This window comes from Neofelis nebulosa, chromosome 2 (genome assembly GCF_028018385.1).
Source record: "Neofelis nebulosa isolate mNeoNeb1 chromosome 2, mNeoNeb1.pri, whole genome shotgun sequence".
NCBI classification, from domain to species: Eukaryota; Metazoa; Chordata; class Mammalia; order Carnivora; family Felidae; genus Neofelis; species Neofelis nebulosa.
Window position 1 is genome coordinate 202,138,859 of NC_080783.1, and position 19,496 is coordinate 202,158,354.

Consider the following 19,496-nt stretch of genomic DNA (forward strand, 5'->3'; position numbering starts at 1 on the left):
AACACATACTTTGTATCGCTGTATTTTCACGATAAAGTAAGCCAGAAAATATAAAATATTAAGAAAATCATGAGGAGGAAGGGAAAATACACTTACAGTACCGGGCTGTATTTATCAAGAAGGATCTGCATGTAAGCAGATCTGCACAGTTGAAACCTGTACTATTTTATATGTTATGTATACATACACACATGTTATTCTACATATTACTCACAGTAACGTTTTTACAATAAAATGTGTAAGAACCAGATCGTGGGGGGCCTTGTGGACCAGGGTAGGGCCTGGCCCACCACAGGCACCTCATAAATGTGTGTCGAATAAGGCGATGCCCATCTGGCTCAGGATCAGTTCCCTCCTGCTCATTCAGGATGAAGCTCCAGCTCTGGCTGTCTGCCATCCCCCCATCACAACAGGGGTGGCTGGTGGACGTTCTGGGGATCCTCTCCTGGGCTCTCTGGCTGGATCTGAAGCTCTAGGCACTAGAGGGTTTGCTGGGCTGGTCCTGGCTGTTCAGCTGTAGGATGCTGAGGAACGGGGACTTTGCTAAGGGACAGATCCGCAGCCAGACTCATGGGCCAAAGGGACAGACAATTGGGCTTTTAAGGACCAGAGTGGGAGGGTCTTCCCCAACCTGCTAGATGGGGGGTGGGAATGGCAGTTCAGGCTCCCCAGTCCCAGGGAATGGATGGATCTAGGCTCTGGGTCAAGGGGACCGGTGGCATTCAGAAAACTGGATCCCACAATGACTGGAGCCACTTGAGCGGGCTCCCAGATCACCAAAGCTTTCAGGCCTGGCACTGGATGGCACCCAGTACCTGACCTAATGGGGTCATACCAGCCAGATGACCAGACAGAAGACAAGGTACAAAACATGCCTATTTCTAGGGGCCATCATGGGTTGTCCGAGTCCAACGATAAGGGAGACTGGATTTCCCTCCAGCCAGATGGAATGAGGGCTCTGAGTAAATTTTTTAAAACAGCCTGTTTTCTTGCCTACCTAAATGCGTGCAGCCATATTCACAACCACCGCACCTGCTTTTACTTTTTTTCTCCCTTCTCTCTCTTTCGGACTCTCTAGATCTGTCTCCACCTCCCTCTCCAGGCCTTTCTCTGGTTCTGCCTTCTCCTCCCCCCAGCCTCCCTCCCCACTCCTCCCGGGTCTTGCCCCTGTCTCTCTCTCACCCCAGCCCCACTGCAGGGCACTCTGGGTCCAAGAAAAAAGAGGCTTTTGCTGTGAGTGTATCAGATGCCAGGACCTGCCCTCCCCCTCCCCCTTCTTCATCTACCCCTACCCCCTTGGGTGTCTGAGCCTGAACTTAGCAGCCGCCCCAAGTGCCACCTCCAGACAAGCTGGGAGGAAGAAACGACACAGCAGCAGCTGGGGTCAGACGTGGGGCCACCAGAGCTCAGCTGGCTCTTGTGTTATTGAGCTCCTGAGCTCTGACGACTCTGGGCACCAGCCTAGAAGAGTGGGACAAACTCCAGATCACTCAGGCTGAGGCTGAGCTATACCAGGCTCTAAGCTCCCAGCCTCCCTCCGTCCCTGCACCTGAGCCCCAAGGGCTAACCCTGGCAAGCCCCCACCCTTCCCCACTTGATAGGGAGCTGGCTAGTCAGAGATACCCCATGCTCTCCCCTGGCCATGACCTCTGACCCCTAACTTCCACACAGTTCCTCTCCCTCCTTCAGCCTTCAGACTACGTTCTCCCACCACCCTCCAACAGGGGGTCCTGAGGGCTGGACTCCACAGGAGGGTCCTGAGGCCAACAGTGGGGTTCTCTGCTCAGACTGGGGACTCCAAGCCTGGGTTTGCCCATGTCCAGTCCGTGTCACCACCTCCCTTTGTGTCTCCTCACGGGGCTCTGCCTGCCTTAGGGGAGGTGGCACAACTCTAGGACATGGGGGGAGGGGCATCCCACAGCAGCTCCCTCTAGGGTGCATTCCTGCAGGCTCAGGAGAAAGCCCTCCCTTTCCCCCAACCTCCCTACGATTTTGGCAAGAATTGAATATAATTGAAAAAAGCACAGGATGTGAGGAGCCAGATCTGGGTAGAATGAATTCCCTACTCTGAGCCTCATTTTGCTCACCCACAAAATGGGAAGAATAAATATCTGCAGATGGTCTTCCCAGTTTGCACTTGTGGGTCCGTTCTCACCCCTTCACTGCCAGAACTGGAAGGCAGTTGGTCCAGCCTGCGGCCCAGGCTGGACTCTACCCGCTCCAGCTCCCAACCCTTGTCTGACCAAGTATTTATTCTCCTAGTATTCCTCCATGGGGAGCCACACTGGAATCCCTCCCCTGGAACCCTGGACAAGCTTCCGTTGTAGCACACTAAGCTGTCACTTCTCACGCTGTGTTGACACCTGTGGGTATGGTCTGTCTCCTCCGCACGCAGTGTGCATTCCCCAAGATCACATGCCAAATCTCATTCCTCTCTGTGTCCGCAGCACTCAGACCAGGGCCAGGCACAGAGGAGGTGATCGGAGATGCCTGTTGAGTGAGGGAATGGCCTGGAGACTTTTCAGTTTGTTTACCTTAATTACCACGCCCTCCCTATCCCCACACGTGCCTCATGACACCTGCCAGGGCTTTGTGTCTCCACTGCTGCTGATCTCCCGAGCCCACCGTCCTCCTCGGTGTCTCATTTGGGAGGTTCTGGGGACAGGACATTGCACCACCACCCCACGACCTCTGGCAAACCCTGCCCTTTCCCCTCTACCCTTGAATTTCACCCACTTTCTCAGGCCACAAACCCAGGGGGGTATGCTAAACAGTTGCATTGGTGGCCTCCATGAACCAAGCCTCCAGGTATCCGTGCCCCTGTGTGTTGGAGAAGTGAGGTCATTTCTCAAGTTCACACACTTAGGAACAGCCTGGGCTGATATGCCATCCTGGTCTGTATGATCCCCCACTGCAGGGCTCTTTCTGCCATGCCAGCGGTTTGGGAGGATGACAGTGGTGGTCGTGGGCTCCTGAGAAAGGGGAGGGCTCGGAGGGGCTCCCTTCACTTACTCCTTCTCCAAACATTCCCGGCTGTAGCCTTTGGACCCTGCCCTGGGCTGAGTGTTGGGGACTCAGAGATGAATCAGACCAGACTTTGCCCTCTGGGAGCTCCCATCTGGGGACAGGGAAAGCAGCAGAGGAGGTGAAGGGCATCGGAGGGGCTCAGGCAGGCTTTGAAAGGGTTAGCTCAGGAAGGCGGCCTTCAAGCTGGGAGCTCTGCAGGAAGGCTTAACAGGGGATATGAGATTGGCTTGGGGGAGAGCCAAAAAATGGGGGTGGGGTTCAGTGGCCAAGCTGACGGTTGTTCCCTGTGAATAACTGGAAGACTCAGCATCGGCCATTGTGCGTCCATGCCTGTGTGTGTGTGTGTGTGTGTGTGCGTGCGTGCGTGTGTGTGTGTGTGTGTGTGTGTAAGAGACCGAAGGAGCAGTACCACTGGGTGATGTGGAGGATAGACAAGAAAAAGGCCGAATGAAAATAAATGGATTTTACTGATGTGGAAACTAAAACTCAGAGAGGCTGAGTCACTTGCCCCAGCTCACAGAGCCAGTAGGTGATAAAGGCAGGACAGGAACCAGGCCTTTCTTGCCACCACACAGAGCACGGTGTAGGAGCAGATGTCCACCTCCTCCAGGGCCTGTTGTTCATTCACTGTGTGGCCTCAGCTAAGGCCACTCCCCTCATGGGCCTCATGTCCTCATCAGCAAATTGAGGGAATTGGATACAGTTTCTTTCAGCACAAGGAAACACTTGTGCAGAGAATACTTCTCCCAGGACCAAATAAACAGCCTTTGCCTCAATCTGGTACAGGATGGCTCCTGAGCCGGCAGCTCCCTCCAGGCCCAGCAACTCCTGTGCTAGCTGAAGCCAGGGAGCCCCAGGAATCCTCCAGTGTTGAATGGATCTGGGATTTCTCACCCAACAGTCCAACCTAGAGTTCCAGAAGCCCCTACAGCCCAGCTCCTTAGAAACCCAGGGCTCCAGCTGCACCTCTACGAAGCCCCTACAGCCCAGCTCCTTAGAAACCCAGGGCTCCAGCTGCACCTCTACGTACATCATCCTCCCAGCCCAGACCCCAGCTCACTGCCCCTCACTCCCCGGCGCAACTTCCAGACTTCCTGGGTTCTCTCCAGCCTCCGTGACACACTATCCTTTGGCCAAGGAGGGAAAGGGGAGAGACAACTCACTGGCCCCTTGTGTGACCTGTCCAGACAGATCTGACCAATCAGAGGGGCCGAGACAGCCTCAAACTCCCATATTCCAATCCTGCTCACCCTCCACCATTCTGTTCCCTTCCACACTGACGGGTGCCCTTCTCGTTGGTTCCATTCCATTCATTCCATTCAGAATTCGCCCTGGGAAGGAGGGACATGGTAAGCAGAACGGGAGCTGATTACAGAAGGGAGCTCTTGAGGGGAGATTCCCCCATTCTGCTGGAGTCTGGAACGACCTCCAGGACCCAGGTTCTGGGGTACCCAGAGGAGCCACTGGAACAGCTCAGGCTCTGTACAGAATGAACTCCGAGCTCTATCACTTACTAGTTGTGTGACCTTGAGCAAGCATCTTCAATCTCTGAGGCTCTGTTCTCTTAGCTACAAAAATGGGGATTGGGGATCTATTCACTGAGATATTGTGAGTATCCTATGGAATAAGGCACCGAATATACCTAACACACAACAGGTGGTCACGGTTAGCAGAAGTAATTTGTTTTCCTACTTATTCTCAGAGGCAGTGGCCTTGCCTCAGAGAGTCCTGGCCTCAGAATGGCTGAAGAGGCAGAGAGGGAAGAAGGGGTTAAAGTAACATAGCTATCATCTATTTAGCACGTAACTGTGTTGTAAGCGCCCTATTGTAATCACCGCATGAAGTTATTGCTACTTTTACCTTATAGATAAGTTGTCTGAGACACACAGAAGTTCAATAACTTGGCCAAAGTCACACAGCTAGTAAGCGGCAGAATTGGGGCACAAATTCAGGCCCTCTGGCTCCAGAATTCACGTTCTGAATCACCATACTATCCTACCTCACGTGAAACCCATTTTCAGATGAGAAATGCTGACGTTCATAGAGCTTAAATTCACACTGCAGCTGAACAGGTGTACATCTAGGACTCCAACTCAGATCTGGTCTCCGAAGTTCTGGCAATTTCCTCTGTTGCATGCTGCCCCCCAGTGGCCCCTATGGGAGAAACACACCAGAGGCAAGCTGCAGACTCGCATGGAGCCTGATCCACAGGCCCCTGACCCCACTGCTCCTCCCATGCCCAAAGCTGCACATCTTACAGCTTCTAAATACCACTCTGAATGTCATCTACATCATGTACAACTGTGCTATTCCTTAGCCATCTCGCAAATCCTCAAATTCAACAAGTCTAACTCCAAGCTTATACTGTCACACCCAAACTTGCCCTCCTCAGTCATCACCAGCCAGCCAGCAGCACAAGCCAGAACCCCAACCGTCTTGACACCTCCCTCTTCTTCCTAGTCTGTCACCAACCCAGGAACCTGAGTGGTGGCTGAGGAAGGACATCAGAAAAGTAGACATCAAGTAGAGTAAAGCAACAGTGGTGGGAGTGGAAGGTCAGGACAATGGCCCCTGGTCATGGCCAAGAGCAAAAGTGAGTTCTGGTTAGAAAGGCAGGCCTTTCTGCTTAGAAAGAAGCCCAAACACAGCTTTAAGGGCTGGGAGGAGGTCACAGTAAGGAGCACGATACTGGGAACCAGAAGGACTCAGTACTGCTCATAGGATGGCCTTGGGACTTTGATGAGCCTCAGTTTCCCCATCTGTAAAATGAATATGACAATGCCTACCTAGGGCTGTTGTAAGGATCAAATTTAAAAGTGTTTGCTTTGTAAACTGTAAAGGCAAGCACTTAGGAGAGGTTGGTTGTTAATTGGAAAATTCATTCCAGTAGACTTCTCTCCTTTGTTATACTGAATGCTGGACCCATAAGGTATATTGTTTTGTTTTCAAAGAGGGTCATCAATTTTTGCTTTTTTTAAATTATGGTAAAAGAAAATATATAAAAACCTAAAACTTACCATTTTAACCACTTTTAAGTGTACAATTCAGTGGCATTAATTACATTCACACTGTTGTGTAACCATCACCATTATCTATTTCCAAAATTTTTCATCATCCCAAATAGAAACTCTGTACCCATTAAGCAATAACTTCCCATGCCCCCTCCCTCCAGCCCCTGGTAACCTCTAATCTCTGTTTTTATACATTAATCTGTTCTAAATATTTAATGTAAGTGGAATCACAATATTTGTCCTTCTGTGTCTGGCTTATTTCACTTCGCATAATGTCTTCAAGATTCATCTATGCTGTAGCATGTATCAGGACTTCATTCTTTTAAGATTTAATTTTTAAGTAATCTCTACACCCAATGTGGGGCTCAAACTTACAGCTCCTAGATCAAGTCACATGCTCTACTTACTGAGCCATCCAGGTGCCCCCAGAACTTCATTCCTTATAGCTGAATAATATTCTATGGTATGTATATGCCATAATTCGTTTATTCATTCATCTCTTGATGGACGCTTGAATTGTTTCCACCTTTTGGCTATTGTGACTAATGTTCCAATGAACATTGGTCTATAAGTATTTTGAGTCTCTATTTTCAATCCTTGCGGGTATATACCTCATGTGTCATCAGGGTTTTTTTTTTTTTTTATGTTTATTTCTTTATTTTGAGAGAGAGAGACAGAAAACAAGTGGGGAAGGGGCAGAGAGAGAGAGAGAATCCTAAGCGCTGTCAGCGTAGAGCCCAATGCAGGGCTGGGTCCCATGAACTGTGAGATCATGACCTGAGCCCAAATCAAGAGTCGGACGCTTAACCAACTGAGACACCCAGGCAACCAAAGTGTCATCAGTTTTCGATGGAGTTTTCCAATATGTACTGTAGCAGGAGGAAGGGCCCTTGGGAACAGGGCCCAGTGTGTTAAAGTGTGGCAGAAAGAGGTTCAGAGAAGAGAGGTTTCTGTGTGACTATGATTAGAATAACAGCTAACTTGTGCCTTTGGCAAAACACTCCACAAAACTCTAGAGGGGGAAATATTATCATTGCCATTTCACAGAGGAGAAGGAAGCCAGTGGCTTCTCCAAGGCCACATAGCTGGTGAGGGCTCTGGGGGAAAGATCATATCTTCTTTCCTTCCTTTTCTTTTTCTTTCTAAGTAAAGAAAGTAGTTCTGAGATGCTTCGGTCATCATGTTCTTACATATTAACCTATAGCATTTTAGGTAGCACAGATTTAGAATCTTGTAGTGCGGTTCTGCACTTTTACAACTAAACATGTTCTGGAAAAAACCAAAACTATGGAGACAGAAAAAAGATCAACGGGTGCCGAGGCCTGGGATTAAACCAAGACACTCACTACTGAGAGGTTTAGGGAAATTGGGGGGGGCGGGTGATGGAACTGATCTGTATCTTGATTGTAGTGGTAGTTATGCAACTGTGTGTCTTTTTACTTATTTTATTTTATTTTTTATCTTTTAAAACTTACATCCAAATTAGTTAGCATATAGTGCAACAATGATTTCAGGAGTAGACTCCTTAGTGCCCCTTCCCCATTTAGCCCATCCCCCCTCCCACAACCCCTCCAGTAACCCTCTGTTTGTTCTCCATCTTTAAGAGTCTCTTATGTTTTGTCCCCCTCCGTTTTTATATTATTTTTGTTTCCCTTCCCTTATGTCCATCTGTTTTGTCTCTTAAAGTCCTCATATGAGTGAAGTCATATGATTTTTGTCTTTCTCTTACTAATTTCACTTAGCGTAATACCCTCCAGTTCCATCCACGTAGTTGCAAATGGCAAGATTTCATTCTGATTGCCGAGTAATACTCCATTGTATATACATACCACATCTTCTTTATCCATTCATCCATCGATGGACGTTTGGGCTCTTTCCATACTTTAGCTATTGTTGATAGTGCTGCTATAAACATGGGGGTGCATGTGTCCCTTTGAAACAGCACACCCGTGTCCCGTGGATAAATGCCTAGTAGTGCAATTGTTGGGTCGTAGGGTAGTTCTATTTTTAGTTTTTTGAGGAACCTCCATACTGTTTTCCAGAGTGGCTGTACCAGCTTGCATTCCCACTGTATGTCTTTTTAAAGACTCACCAAACTGTATCCTAAAAAGGCAAATTTTACTGTATGTAAATTATACCATAACCTTTAAAAAATTTTTTTTAATGTTTATTTATTTTTGAGAGAGAGAGAGAGACAGAGCGTGAGCAGGGGAGGAGCAGAGAGAGGGAGACACAGAATCGGAAGCAGACTCCAGGCTCTGAGCTGTCAGCACAGAGCCTGACAAGGGGCTCAGACTCACAAACCGTGAGATCATGACCTGAGCCGAACTCGGTCACTTAACCAACTGAGTCACCCAGGTGCCCCAAATTATACCATAACCTTTGAAAAAAAGAATGAAAAAGTGAATGGAGGAAAAACTAAGATTCTAGTCTCACATTTTTGTTACCTTGAGAACCTCGCAAGGGACAACACCCTTGATTATTTAGAGCATAAATTTCTATTTTTTCATTCATTCATGATAAAGCAAAAGTACTTAAACCTATCATCCAACCCGAGAACTAGAACGTCACTAAAAATTAAACCTACTTATGGGTTCACCCCATCCCACCCTCAGGTAATCACTATTCTGAATTTTATATTCTTCATTCTCTTGCTCTTTGTTTTGTTTTGTTTTTAAATAGTTTTTTCACACATAAATTAGGCTGGGCCTTACGAATTTGCCATTTTTATAGGTCAAAACAGGTCACAACCCTGCAATTTCATTGGGGTTCAAGCCAATATTATACCTAACCTTAGTAGTTCTGGTTGTATTTGAATTTTATAAAAAAGATACCTTTCCATCTCTACTCTTCTGGGACTCGCATTTTTTAAAGTTTATTTTATTTTTTTAAAGTTTACTTATTTATTTTGAAAGAAAAAGCACAAGCAGGGTAGGGACAGAGAGAGAGAGAGAGAGAGAGAGAGAGAATTACAAGCAGGCTCTGCACAGTCAGCACGGAGCCCCATGTGGGGCTCCGAGATCATGACCTGAGCCAAAATCAGATGCTTAACTGACTTAGTCACCCAGGCACCCCTATTTTGTTTTTCAGTAATTTCTACAACCAATGTGAGGCTGGAACTCACAACTCCAAGATCAAGAGTCACATGCTCTTCCGACTGAGCCAGACCCCAAGGAACCTGCATTTTTGCACTCAATATCATCTCAGCGTGATCCAGCCACCTTGTTGTCTTTCATTCATTTGCTACTGTTGTGTAATTATTCCACATTTCTTTCTCTCCCGTCAATGGCATTTGAGCATTTTCGGTTTGGCAATACCGTGAACAGCATTTCTACTACCATTCGTATACATGCCTCCTGGCATATGTGTGCAATTCTTGTGGCTGCATCCCAGGAATGGACTTGCTGGGTCTTAGGATACACAGATGTTCAGCTGTATACAACGTGACTCACTTTCTGGGCTCCAAATGAGGCTACAACGTGCCACCTGCCCCCAGGTGAGAATGTGGACAAGATGTGGTGGGGAAGAGTTGTTCTGGAAGGTTTCTGGAATGGAATTCTTCCGGAATTGAGCACCTACTGTGTGCACGTGTGTGATGGTGCCCTGAGAGGTGATAGGGAAGGAAACCCCCCAGTTGCTGTGGGAATCATCTTCCAAGGAGTATTCCATCCTGGCTGGACAGGGGGAGGACTTGGAACCCAAGCAGGGCAGACAAAGGGCTCTCTCCTAGTTGGCAGTACCTCCATCCGGGGTTGGGAGGTTGTGTATCTGGTACCTCTGGAGCGGAAGAGGCCTAGGCCGTGCTGAATTCCTCCCATTTACCAATCCTTACCCTAAAGATCTCTCCCCATATCCTTTATCTCACTTTGCATCCATTATCTTTTTTAATTCTCCCAGTGAGAGAGAGGTACTATTAACTCCACAGATGAGGCTTAGAGGAGGGAAGTGCCTTGCCCAAAGTCACATGGTTTTCCCAACTGCCTGAACAAATCATTTTCCCTTCCTCAGCCTCAGTTTCCTCATCCGTAGAATGAGAATGAGAACACCTGACCCGCCTCACAGACTAGGGGGAGGATTAAACACTACTATGCAAGCCTGAGTCCCGGAGATGCTTCGTGAAAGTCACTTGTTTATTCGTGCTATTGTTATTATTAGGTTGTTATTAAGGGGAGCAGGAACCCAGGATAGTCCGAGCCCTGACTTCTCGGCACCCAGTGATGTTGCCTCTTGCAGGGACTCCATGAGATGTGGTAATCATGGCCCATTTTGGTGACCTCTGCTGCTCTGCCGTGTGTCCTTCAGGACTGCACAGCCCAGCCCCCTCCTCCACACTGCTCGGAGGCCCCAGGGTAGAGGTAGTTGTCCTCCCCTACAGATTCCCCCAAATAGAGGTGAACTGACCAGTGAGCAGATGACGCGCACCCCCTATTCTACCTCAGGGCAAAGGAAGACACCGGAGCCCAGCGGTCCACTGGCTTGAGAATATCTGCTGCGCACCTAGTATGTGCCAGGTCCTGCTCTGGGCACCAAGGGGCATTGGGAAACAAGACCAGCCTCTGTCCTCAAGTCAGAAAAGGAGGAGACAGAGGACAAAACTGTGCTGAGTACTATGCTAACGAAGTACTGAGACCTGTTCTATGTAACAGAAAACCAGACAGGCCAAGCCCCCACCCCCCACCCCCCGCGGAAGGCATCCCAGGGGATATGACCTTCGAGCTGGGCCTTTAAGGACCGGCAAGCGCTCCCCAGGTGCTCAGAGCCTCCTGGGACACCTGCCCGTTTAACAGGAGAGGAGACTGAGCCTCGGCGTCGGTCTACCCTACCCGCCTCCTTTAACCAGACCAGGCCGAGCACCGGCTCGGAGTCCGTAGGCCTCGCGCCCAAGCCGGGCCGCCGGTGCCCGCCCCGCACCCAGGGCGGGGCCTCGGCCCAGGTGCGCGGCGGCGGCGCTTCGCGGAGGCAGGAAGTGTGTCCCCAGCGGCGGCCCGTGCAGCGCTCCCGCGAGACGCTCACCTGCGCCCCAGGTGAGCGGCGAGGGGGGCGGGGGGAGGGGCCGGCCGGAGGCGGCTCACCTGGCGGGACAGGTAAGCCCCGCGCGGGCCCGTGGGGGCGCGGGCCGGGGTGGCGCCGGTGTGGAGAGACCCCCCCCCCCCCCGCCCGAGGCTACACCTGGGCGGGGGAGGGTCCCGGGGCCGCTTCCTCGGGCACCACCCTCCCACTTCCGGGGTGCGCGGGCCGGGGAGCGGCCTGAGCGGGCGTCTGGGCTGGGCGGCCAGAATGGGGGGGCGGGGGGGCCGCGGTCGCCCTCAGGGCTGAGCTGGCTGGGGTCGGGGGTCTCTGCTCGCCCGGGGAGGGGTGGCAGTGTCGGGAGGGGGGAGGGGGGCGTGCACACCCGGAGGAACGGTGTCAGGGCGGGAGAGGGGCTGCGTCTGCCCGCGGGCGGAGGGCCCCTGCAGCTGGAGAGCGTGGAGCTCGCCCCGAGGGCCCCGGCTGGTGCAGAGGCTGTGCTAATCGGAGGGGCAGTGCCCGGGTCTGGTTCTCCCTTGCCTCGGGACTGGGTGCCCCCGGATGCCGGATTCGTGGGCTGAGCCTTTGGGGCAGGAAATAGAAGGTGCGGGGACGTCGGGGGCGAGAGCCGAAGGCTGTTTCCCGAGCAGGGTTGGGGTGCCCGTCTCCGCTGGGTGTGCAAGACTAGGCTGGGTGCGGGGGTGGGGCCTGTCCTGGGGACCTTGGGAGGAGGGGGGGTGTACAGAGACCGACCCCTGTGTGTGTATGTGTGATCTCAGGGACTAGGGGAGGAGAGAGCATCAATGAGAAGTTTGGGGAGGGCGGGCCCCTGCAGTGACTTGGGGCGCCCGGCGACCGAGCCCCTCCCACGTGCCAGGCACCACACTAAGAAACCCGCACGAAATAACTCATTTAAACCTCACAGTGGCCCAGGAAGATACTCATGTCTCCCTAATTAAAGATGAGAAAACTGAGGCCAAGAGGCTTGTCCCAGGCCACAACGGGAGCAGGGGCCCTCCCCTCACTAAACCAAATGACCAGTGTTCTTAGGGTTTCGGATGTGAGGGCAGCAGCAGCCAGCGGAAGATAGAGCCTGGAGGAAATGGGCTAAGTTGGACTTCAGAAGGGTTCTGGACCTAGAGGGGTGGGGAAAACTGAAACAAGCCACTGCCCTTAGTACCCTCCCCACCCCCCACCCCACCCCCCACCCCCCCCCACCCCGGACCTTCATCTCACCCACATTCCAGGTATGTGGCACAAAACAAAGTACATGGGCTCCAGAGTCTGGTAGAGCACAATACAAATCCTGTGCCATCCCTTTCCAGCTGGGTGTCTCTGGGCAAGTCACTTCTGAGCTTGAGCTTCCTGATCTGTAAATATGACATTTACAGAACAATTGTTGAGTGTTAGGTAAAGTGAAAGCCCTCTTGGGCTGGAGACTATTTCTGGCCCATTCACTGCTGTTTCTCCAGCATTTAGCACAGTGCTGGGCACATGGTAGGTGCTCCATAAATATTTGGTGGGATGAATGTATTTTTTTTTAATTTTTATTTATTTTTTAATGTTTATCTACTTTTGAAAGAGTATGAGAGTGTGAGCAGGGAAGGGGCAGAGAGAGGGGCGGACAGAGGATCTGAAGCAGGCTCCGTGCTGACAGCAGAGAGCCCGATGCTGGGCTTGAAATCAAACCATGAGATCATGAACTGAGCCAAAGTCGGAAGCTTAACTGACTGAGCCACCCAGGTGCCCCTGGTGGGTGAATCTAATGAATAGTAGCAAATCCTAAAGCCTTGGGGGTAGAGGAGGAGTGATCCAGACCCTCATCAGTAACCCCTTGAAGGTTTTACCTACCCCAGAGCTCAGTGTGGTTGAAACAGTGTAGAGGCACCCATCCTCCTCATCCAAGGCCTGAGCCTGGAAGGCTGAGGGCTCCCTATGTGGTCCCTCTGTGGGTATAGGCTTGTCCATGGAGCTGGCAGCTGGCCACTTTGCCCCTTTCCCTCCCAAGTAACAGATAGGATGAGGTATTGGGTAAGACTCTGGGCCAGGCTGCTTGGGTAAAAGTAGATGTGTGGTTTGGATAACTTATTTAACCTATCTGGACCTCTAGGTATATAGTATATTATAATAATAATAATAATAATAATAATAATAATGCCAACAAATAGGGTTGTGAAAATTGGTTTAATACATTTACAGTACATAGAACAATGTAAGCCATCAATAACTAACTCATTCACTAGAATGCAGACTCCTGACTGAGGTTAGGGAATTTTTGCCTGTTTTATCCACCAAAATTTAGAACAGTGTCTGGCATTCAGTAGGCCTTCACTAAATATTTGTTAATTGAGTGACTGAATGAATCCATACCTCCAGCCCCACATTGCTCAAACCAAGGCAAAGGTTTTTAACCACTTGCCTGTCTGGGTTGTGAGGGACTTTCAAGTCATCTACTAGTCTCTGTCTGTACCCCCTTCCCTGAGACTGCTGCTACCCCTATTCTGGTCAGCCTAGAGCTTGAAGTCCTTTTTCTTTCTACCCCACGGTTCTGATTCTACTCTAAGGCCACACAGAATGTGTCAGTCCCCTGAAGCACTTACTGTATCTGACCCTGTTCTGACACTGAGGCAGAAAGGAGTCAGACACAGTCCCTGCCCCTTGGGGTCATACAGGCTCATCCTCAAACAATGGGTTCAAGGCTGACCCAGCTGACAGAGCCCAGCAGAAAGCTGTAGGAAGACAGGTTACCATCCCACTTGGGGATATGGAGGCTCCTTAGAGAAGGAGTGCAGAATGGGGCCGGGGAAGTGGATTGAATAATTACAAGAATAAAGAATTCCTGTATCCTCTTGCCTAGCCACCATGGCTGACATTCCCTCCCTCCCTTTCTCTCTCGAGACACATGAACCTTCAGATTTTCTTGGGAACCTTTTGAGATTAGGTTACCGACATCATGCTCCTTTACCCCTTAGTGCTTCAGTGTATGTTTCTTAAGAGCATTATCTTATATAACCATAGTAATCAACTTCAGGAAATTTAACATTGGCATAATACTATTCAATAATATACAGTCTACTTGTAAATTTTACCACTTATCCACATTACCCAGTTTCCAATTTTTCCTCTTGATCAATCCAGGATCACACATTGCATTTAGTTGTCATGCCCTTAAGTTGGGCTTGTCTGATGTTTCCTCCTGATTATATTCAGGTTATGTTTTTTTGGCAGAAATACTTAAGTAATGTCATATCCTTCTTAGTGCAGAATATCAGGAGGCACATGATGTCAGTTCATCCCATTATTGGTGATGTTAATTTTGATCATTTGATTAAAGTGGTGTCTCTCAGGTTTCTCCAGATTGCTAAAATTCTCCCTGGCTGCAGTAAGCAGAAAGAAATGGAAGTGGCCAGAATGGGAGTCTCAACAGTACCTGGGTGACAGATGACCGTGGGCCTGATTAGAGAGATGGCATTTATTTGTCCAAAGCACATTGTCTGTTAGAGCCAGAACTGGGACTAGAATACAGATATCCTGATGTTCAGTCCCAAATTCCTCACATACCACCAGTTCTACGACCTCAGTGCCATTAAATCAGGGAGAAAAAGATAAAGGATCAATGTCACAGAAAATCCAGTTTATTGCTTGGAAACCCCTACATGTAATCAAGAACCTTCCCAAACATATCACTACATAGTGTTCCCTAACTCCCTGAGGCATAGTTATTCGCTCCCATAATGCCTCATATATCCTACATGTTCCATCTTAGGATCTTTTAAGCATCTGTTTTCCCTACAAAACCATGAGTGAATCACAAGAACAGGGTCTGTAGTTTATTCATCCTTGGTTTTACAGTGCCTTAACATAGGGCCAGCCTCAGTGTTTGTGGAATGAATGAAGTTTTTGCTCTGAGTTTGCTAGCAACCAAGTCAGAAAGGGAAAGAAGGTGTGTTTTGTGGCTTTCTTGTCTAATCAAAGGAAGCAAAAGAGTGCTTGGTGTTAAATATTGCTAGGCGAGCAAATCTGAGCCAGATTGAAATATTGACGTGGGGACAGTTACAGCCCCATGTCTGATTGAAGGAAGAGGGGAAAGGGAAGGTAGTAATGCTCAGGTTCTGTAGCAGGTCACATGGAAAGGCATTTGTTGAGTAACCTCAGAGACTCTGTGCTGGGTAGGCTTACCAACAGTGGGAATAAACTGGGGGAGACCATTCCCTAGAAAGTGATATCTCAGGGGATTTTTCTTTTTATGTGGTAAAATATACATAACATAAAATTTACCTTTTTAAAAAAAAATGTTTATTTTTGAGAGAGAGAGCACACGCATGCACATGCATGGACCAGGGGGCAGAGGGAGAGGGGGACAAAGGATCCAAAGTGGGCTCCACACTGACAGCAGAGAGCCCAACACAGGGCTTGAACTCACAGGCTGTGAGATCATGACCTGAGCTGAAGTCAGACAACCACTTAACCGACTGAGCCACCCAGGCACCCCTAAAATTTGCCATTTAATCATACAATTCTGTGACATCAAACACAGTCACATTGTTGTGTAACCATCACTGCCATCCATCTCCAGAACTTTTTCATCTTCCCAAAGTGGAACTCTACCCATTAAACACTAACTTCCCCTTTTCCCCTGCCTCCAGCCCCTGGCAACCACCATTTTACTTTCTGTCTCTAAGAATTTGACTATTCTAGATATTTCATGTAAGTGGGACCACACGTCTGTCCTTTGGGTCAGGTTTATTTCACTTGTCTCAAAGCTTATCTATGTTGTAGCCTGTATCAATTTCATTCCTTTTTAGGGTTGAATAATATTCCATTGTATGTATACATCATGTTTTGCTTATTTATCCATCTATCAATGGCCATTTGGATTGTTTCCACTTTTTGCCTATTGCGAATAATGCTGTGTGTACATTGGAATACAAATACCTGTTTAAGTCCCTGTTTTCAGTCCTTTGGGTGTATACCTAGAACTGGAATTGCTAGATCATAGGGCAGTTCTGTGTTTGATTTTTGGAGTTGCTGCCACAGTTTTCCACAGCAGCTGCACCATTCTACAAACATTCCCACTTCACATCTTCAATGCCTGTCATCCTCTGGTTTTTCAATAGTAGCCATCCCAATGGGCATGACGTCCCAGGAGATTTTGACATGTAGGTTAGACCAGAGACAGAACTTCCTCTTGGGTAGGGAGGGATACTAGGTGAGGGTTCATGGGCATAACTGCACCCTTGATCCTGACTCCTTTCTGGCCTCTCCTCTACAGGTGCCTGGCTGCAACAAATCATGCAATGAGCCATGCCCCGCCCCGGACACCCCCGCCCATCATCTGGGCCCCCACGCCTGGGACCCTGGGAGCGGCCAACAGAGCTATGCCTGGAGACTTTTGATGAGCCATCCCAACCCCCACCAAGCCGCCGCACCCGCAGGCCAGACCCCAAGGACCCTGGCCACCATGGGCCTGAGAGCCTTACCTTCATTTCCAGCTCTGCTGAGGCTGCTGCTGAGCCCCCGGCCTGTTGCCTGCTCTGGCGACCCTGGGTGTGGGACTGGTGCCGGGCTGCCTTCTGCTTCCGCCGTTGCCGGAATTGCCTTCAGCGTTGCGGGGCTTGCGTGCGGGGTGGCAGCCCCTGCTTGTCTGCTGGGGACTCCCCTGAGAGGGCTGCTGACACCAACTGGTCCAAAGAACACAATGGAGTGCCCCCCAGTCCCGACCGTGCACCTCCTGGTCAGCGGGATGGCCAACGGCTCAAGTCAACCATGGGTAGCAGTTTCAGCTACCCTGACGTCAAGCTCAAAGGCATCCCTGTATATCCCTACCGCAGTGCCACCTCCCCAGCCCCTGATGCGGACTCCTGCTGCAAGGAGCCACTGGCCGAGCCCCCACCCATGCGGCACAGCCTGCCTAGCACCCTTGCCAGCAGCCCCCGTGGCTCTGAAGAGTACTACTCCTTCCACGAGTCGGACCTGGATCTGCCCGAGATAGGAAGCGGCTCCATGTCCAGCCGAGAGATTGATGTGCTCATCTTCAAGAAGCTGACAGAGCTGTTCAGTGTGCACCAGATCGACGAGCTGGCCAAGTGCACATCAGACACTGTGTTCCTGGAGAAGACCAGTAAAATCTCGGACCTTATCAGCAGCATCACCCAGGACTACCACCTGGATGAGCAGGATGCCGAGGGCCGCCTGGTTCGTGGTATCATTCGCATCAGTACCCGCAAAAGCCGCACCCGCCCGCAGACCACAGAGGGGCGCTCCACACGGGGTGCTGCCCCTGCTGCCGCCCCTGACAGTGGCCATGAGACCATGGTGGGCTCAGGGCTCAGCCAGGATGGTAGGTGGAGCTCCACATGGCTGAGGGGCAGAGCAGAGGAGGTGCTGACCAAGGGAGGGCTGCGCTGGGGTCTGGGGCCACTGTGGGTCCACCCTTCAGCCAGTCACTGCTCTTCCTCCTTTTCCTCCCTTTTCTGAACTCCTCTGCATCCCCTAAGAGGCTCCTTCTGTCCCCTGCTGCCACCTGCCAGAGTAACTTGCAGGCCTAACCTGGTTAAGAGGACCCAGGAACCCATTATGAATTTGGACCTTTGCCCTAACCAAAACCCCTACCCACCCACCACGGCACAGATGCCTGTGTACACGCACACACACCGCCTGTGTCTTTGTTTTAAACACTGTTTGTCTGACCCAGCCAAGGGGTAGGTGACCCCTCCTTCATCGGGCTGGGAGCTGGTGGGGGCTAGGGTTAAAAGGATGTGATAATGACTACTGCCCCCTCCTGTTCCCTCCCTAGAACTCACAGTGCAGATCTCCCAGGAGACCACTGCAGATGCCATCGCCAGGAAGCTGAGGCCTTATGGAGCCCCAGGTTTGGTCCTGACCTGACTAGTACAGAGGACACTGCCCTACAGTCCCCTCTGGCAACCCCCCTCCATTCTCCCCTCTCGGCTTCCTCCTGGGGTGGGTGGGCATGGGATCAGAAAGGGACCAGAAGCCCGAGCAGCCAGACCCCATCCCAATCCTGCAGGCTGGCTTAAAGGGTTCACTTGGGAAACATTCAGAGGGCTGTCCCTGAACGCAGGGTTCAGAAGCTGCATCTAAGCCCATATTACTGGGGAGGACAGTGAAGGGGCGGGGGGGGGGGGGGGAGCGCTTTCCACTGGTGCTGAAAAGGCACTCTACCCTGTGTGCTACTACTGTTTTGTTGGTCTTCACCAGCCCCCGGGAGTGAGGTCATTACCCATTTACAGACAGCAAGGCTGGGGCTCAGAGAGGTCAAGAAGCCGAGTGGGTCACCCAGCCAGGATCAGACTGACCCAAGCAAGTCCTACTCTGCTCCTTCTCAGCAGGCTTTTCCCTGTCCCTGGGACCTAGATGAGCTCCTTCCCCTCTCTGAGCCTGTTTCCTCTTCCCTTCTCAGGATACCCAGCCAGCCACGACTCGTCCTTCCAGGGCACAGACACAGATTCATCAGGAGCACCACTGCTCCAGGTGTACTGCTAACCCCAACCAGGCCCAGTGGTGGCAACCCCTTCTGGGAGTATAGCCCACAGCATGAAGAGGGGAAGCAGGACCCCCTTTGGAGGAAGCTGGACCATGAGACCAGAAGCAGTGGCCACCCGTGGCTCCTCCTGCCTCAGCTGACTGGTTCCTGGACCATGTGCATTTCACTGGGCCACTGTGCCCATATCCCCCTGGATCCTCTGCTGGCCTGACCCCTGCCTGGGCCTGCTCCTTCCTGCCCCTGGTCTTCAGGCAGCCTCGGTCATGGAAAGCAAAGACTTCGAAATTACCTTCTGGGATTGAATCCCATCTCTATCCCCTTAACATATACCCCCATAACCAAACATGCCAACTTCCCTCTCCCCATGATGGGGAGGGAGAGGGTGACAGCTCAAAGAAGCTTATTTTAATGGATTGGGTTAGGGAGCAGGCAGGGCCTGTCTGGAATTCTGTGGGCCGTGCCCACTCCACATTATGTTCTATTGTTTCTTGGCTGATGGTGTTCTGGATGCTAACACAACCACAGTTGCAAGGACAAAGGTAACAGAAGACGGCCTGGTCATCTCAGCAGATACTGTCCTTTCTGTTCAATCTGCTTGGCCGCTGCACAGCACAAGAGACATGATAGGGTGCCCAGCCTGCCTCAGTGTTGTGGGGCAGTCATAAGGCTAAAATGATACCAAGAATGTCTACCTGTCAGGTTTCCCCAATAAAGAAGCAGTTTCTGTACCTAAGGAAGGTCTAACAAGTGCTTTGTCATTGTTGAGGGATTCTTTTAGGTAGGCCTACCTGCCACCACCCCACCCCCCACCCCCACCCCGCCGCCTCAGCTCACTGCCCATCCCTGCAGTTTCCCCAAATCCCTGAGGATGGGTCAGCCCCCACCCAGCCTCCAACTTGCAGTTCAGCTCCCTCTACCTCTCCCTGGTTCTGACAGCACTGTGG

General features: G+C 50.7%; 1 protein-coding gene across 2 annotated transcripts; it reads left to right on the forward strand.

Annotated features, from left to right (window-relative positions):
- Positions 1-10,937: 10,937 nt before the first annotated feature.
- On the forward strand, positions 10,938-19,285 carry KDF1 (keratinocyte differentiation factor 1). Of its 2 annotated transcripts, none has more exons than XM_058718479.1 (4): positions 10,938-11,062; positions 16,318-17,385; positions 17,842-17,916; positions 18,469-19,285. In XM_058718479.1, exons 2-4 carry the CDS (start codon positions 16,350-16,352, stop codon positions 18,549-18,551), a joined length of 1,194 nt encoding a protein of 397 aa, XP_058574462.1. In that variant the 5' UTR covers positions 10,938-11,062; positions 16,318-16,349; the 3' UTR covers positions 18,552-19,285. The 2 variants fall into 2 exon arrangements, with proteins under 2 accessions (XP_058574462.1, XP_058574461.1); XM_058718478.1 differs by having other exon boundaries at positions 10,995-11,122.
- Positions 19,286-19,496: the final 211 nt, after the last annotated feature.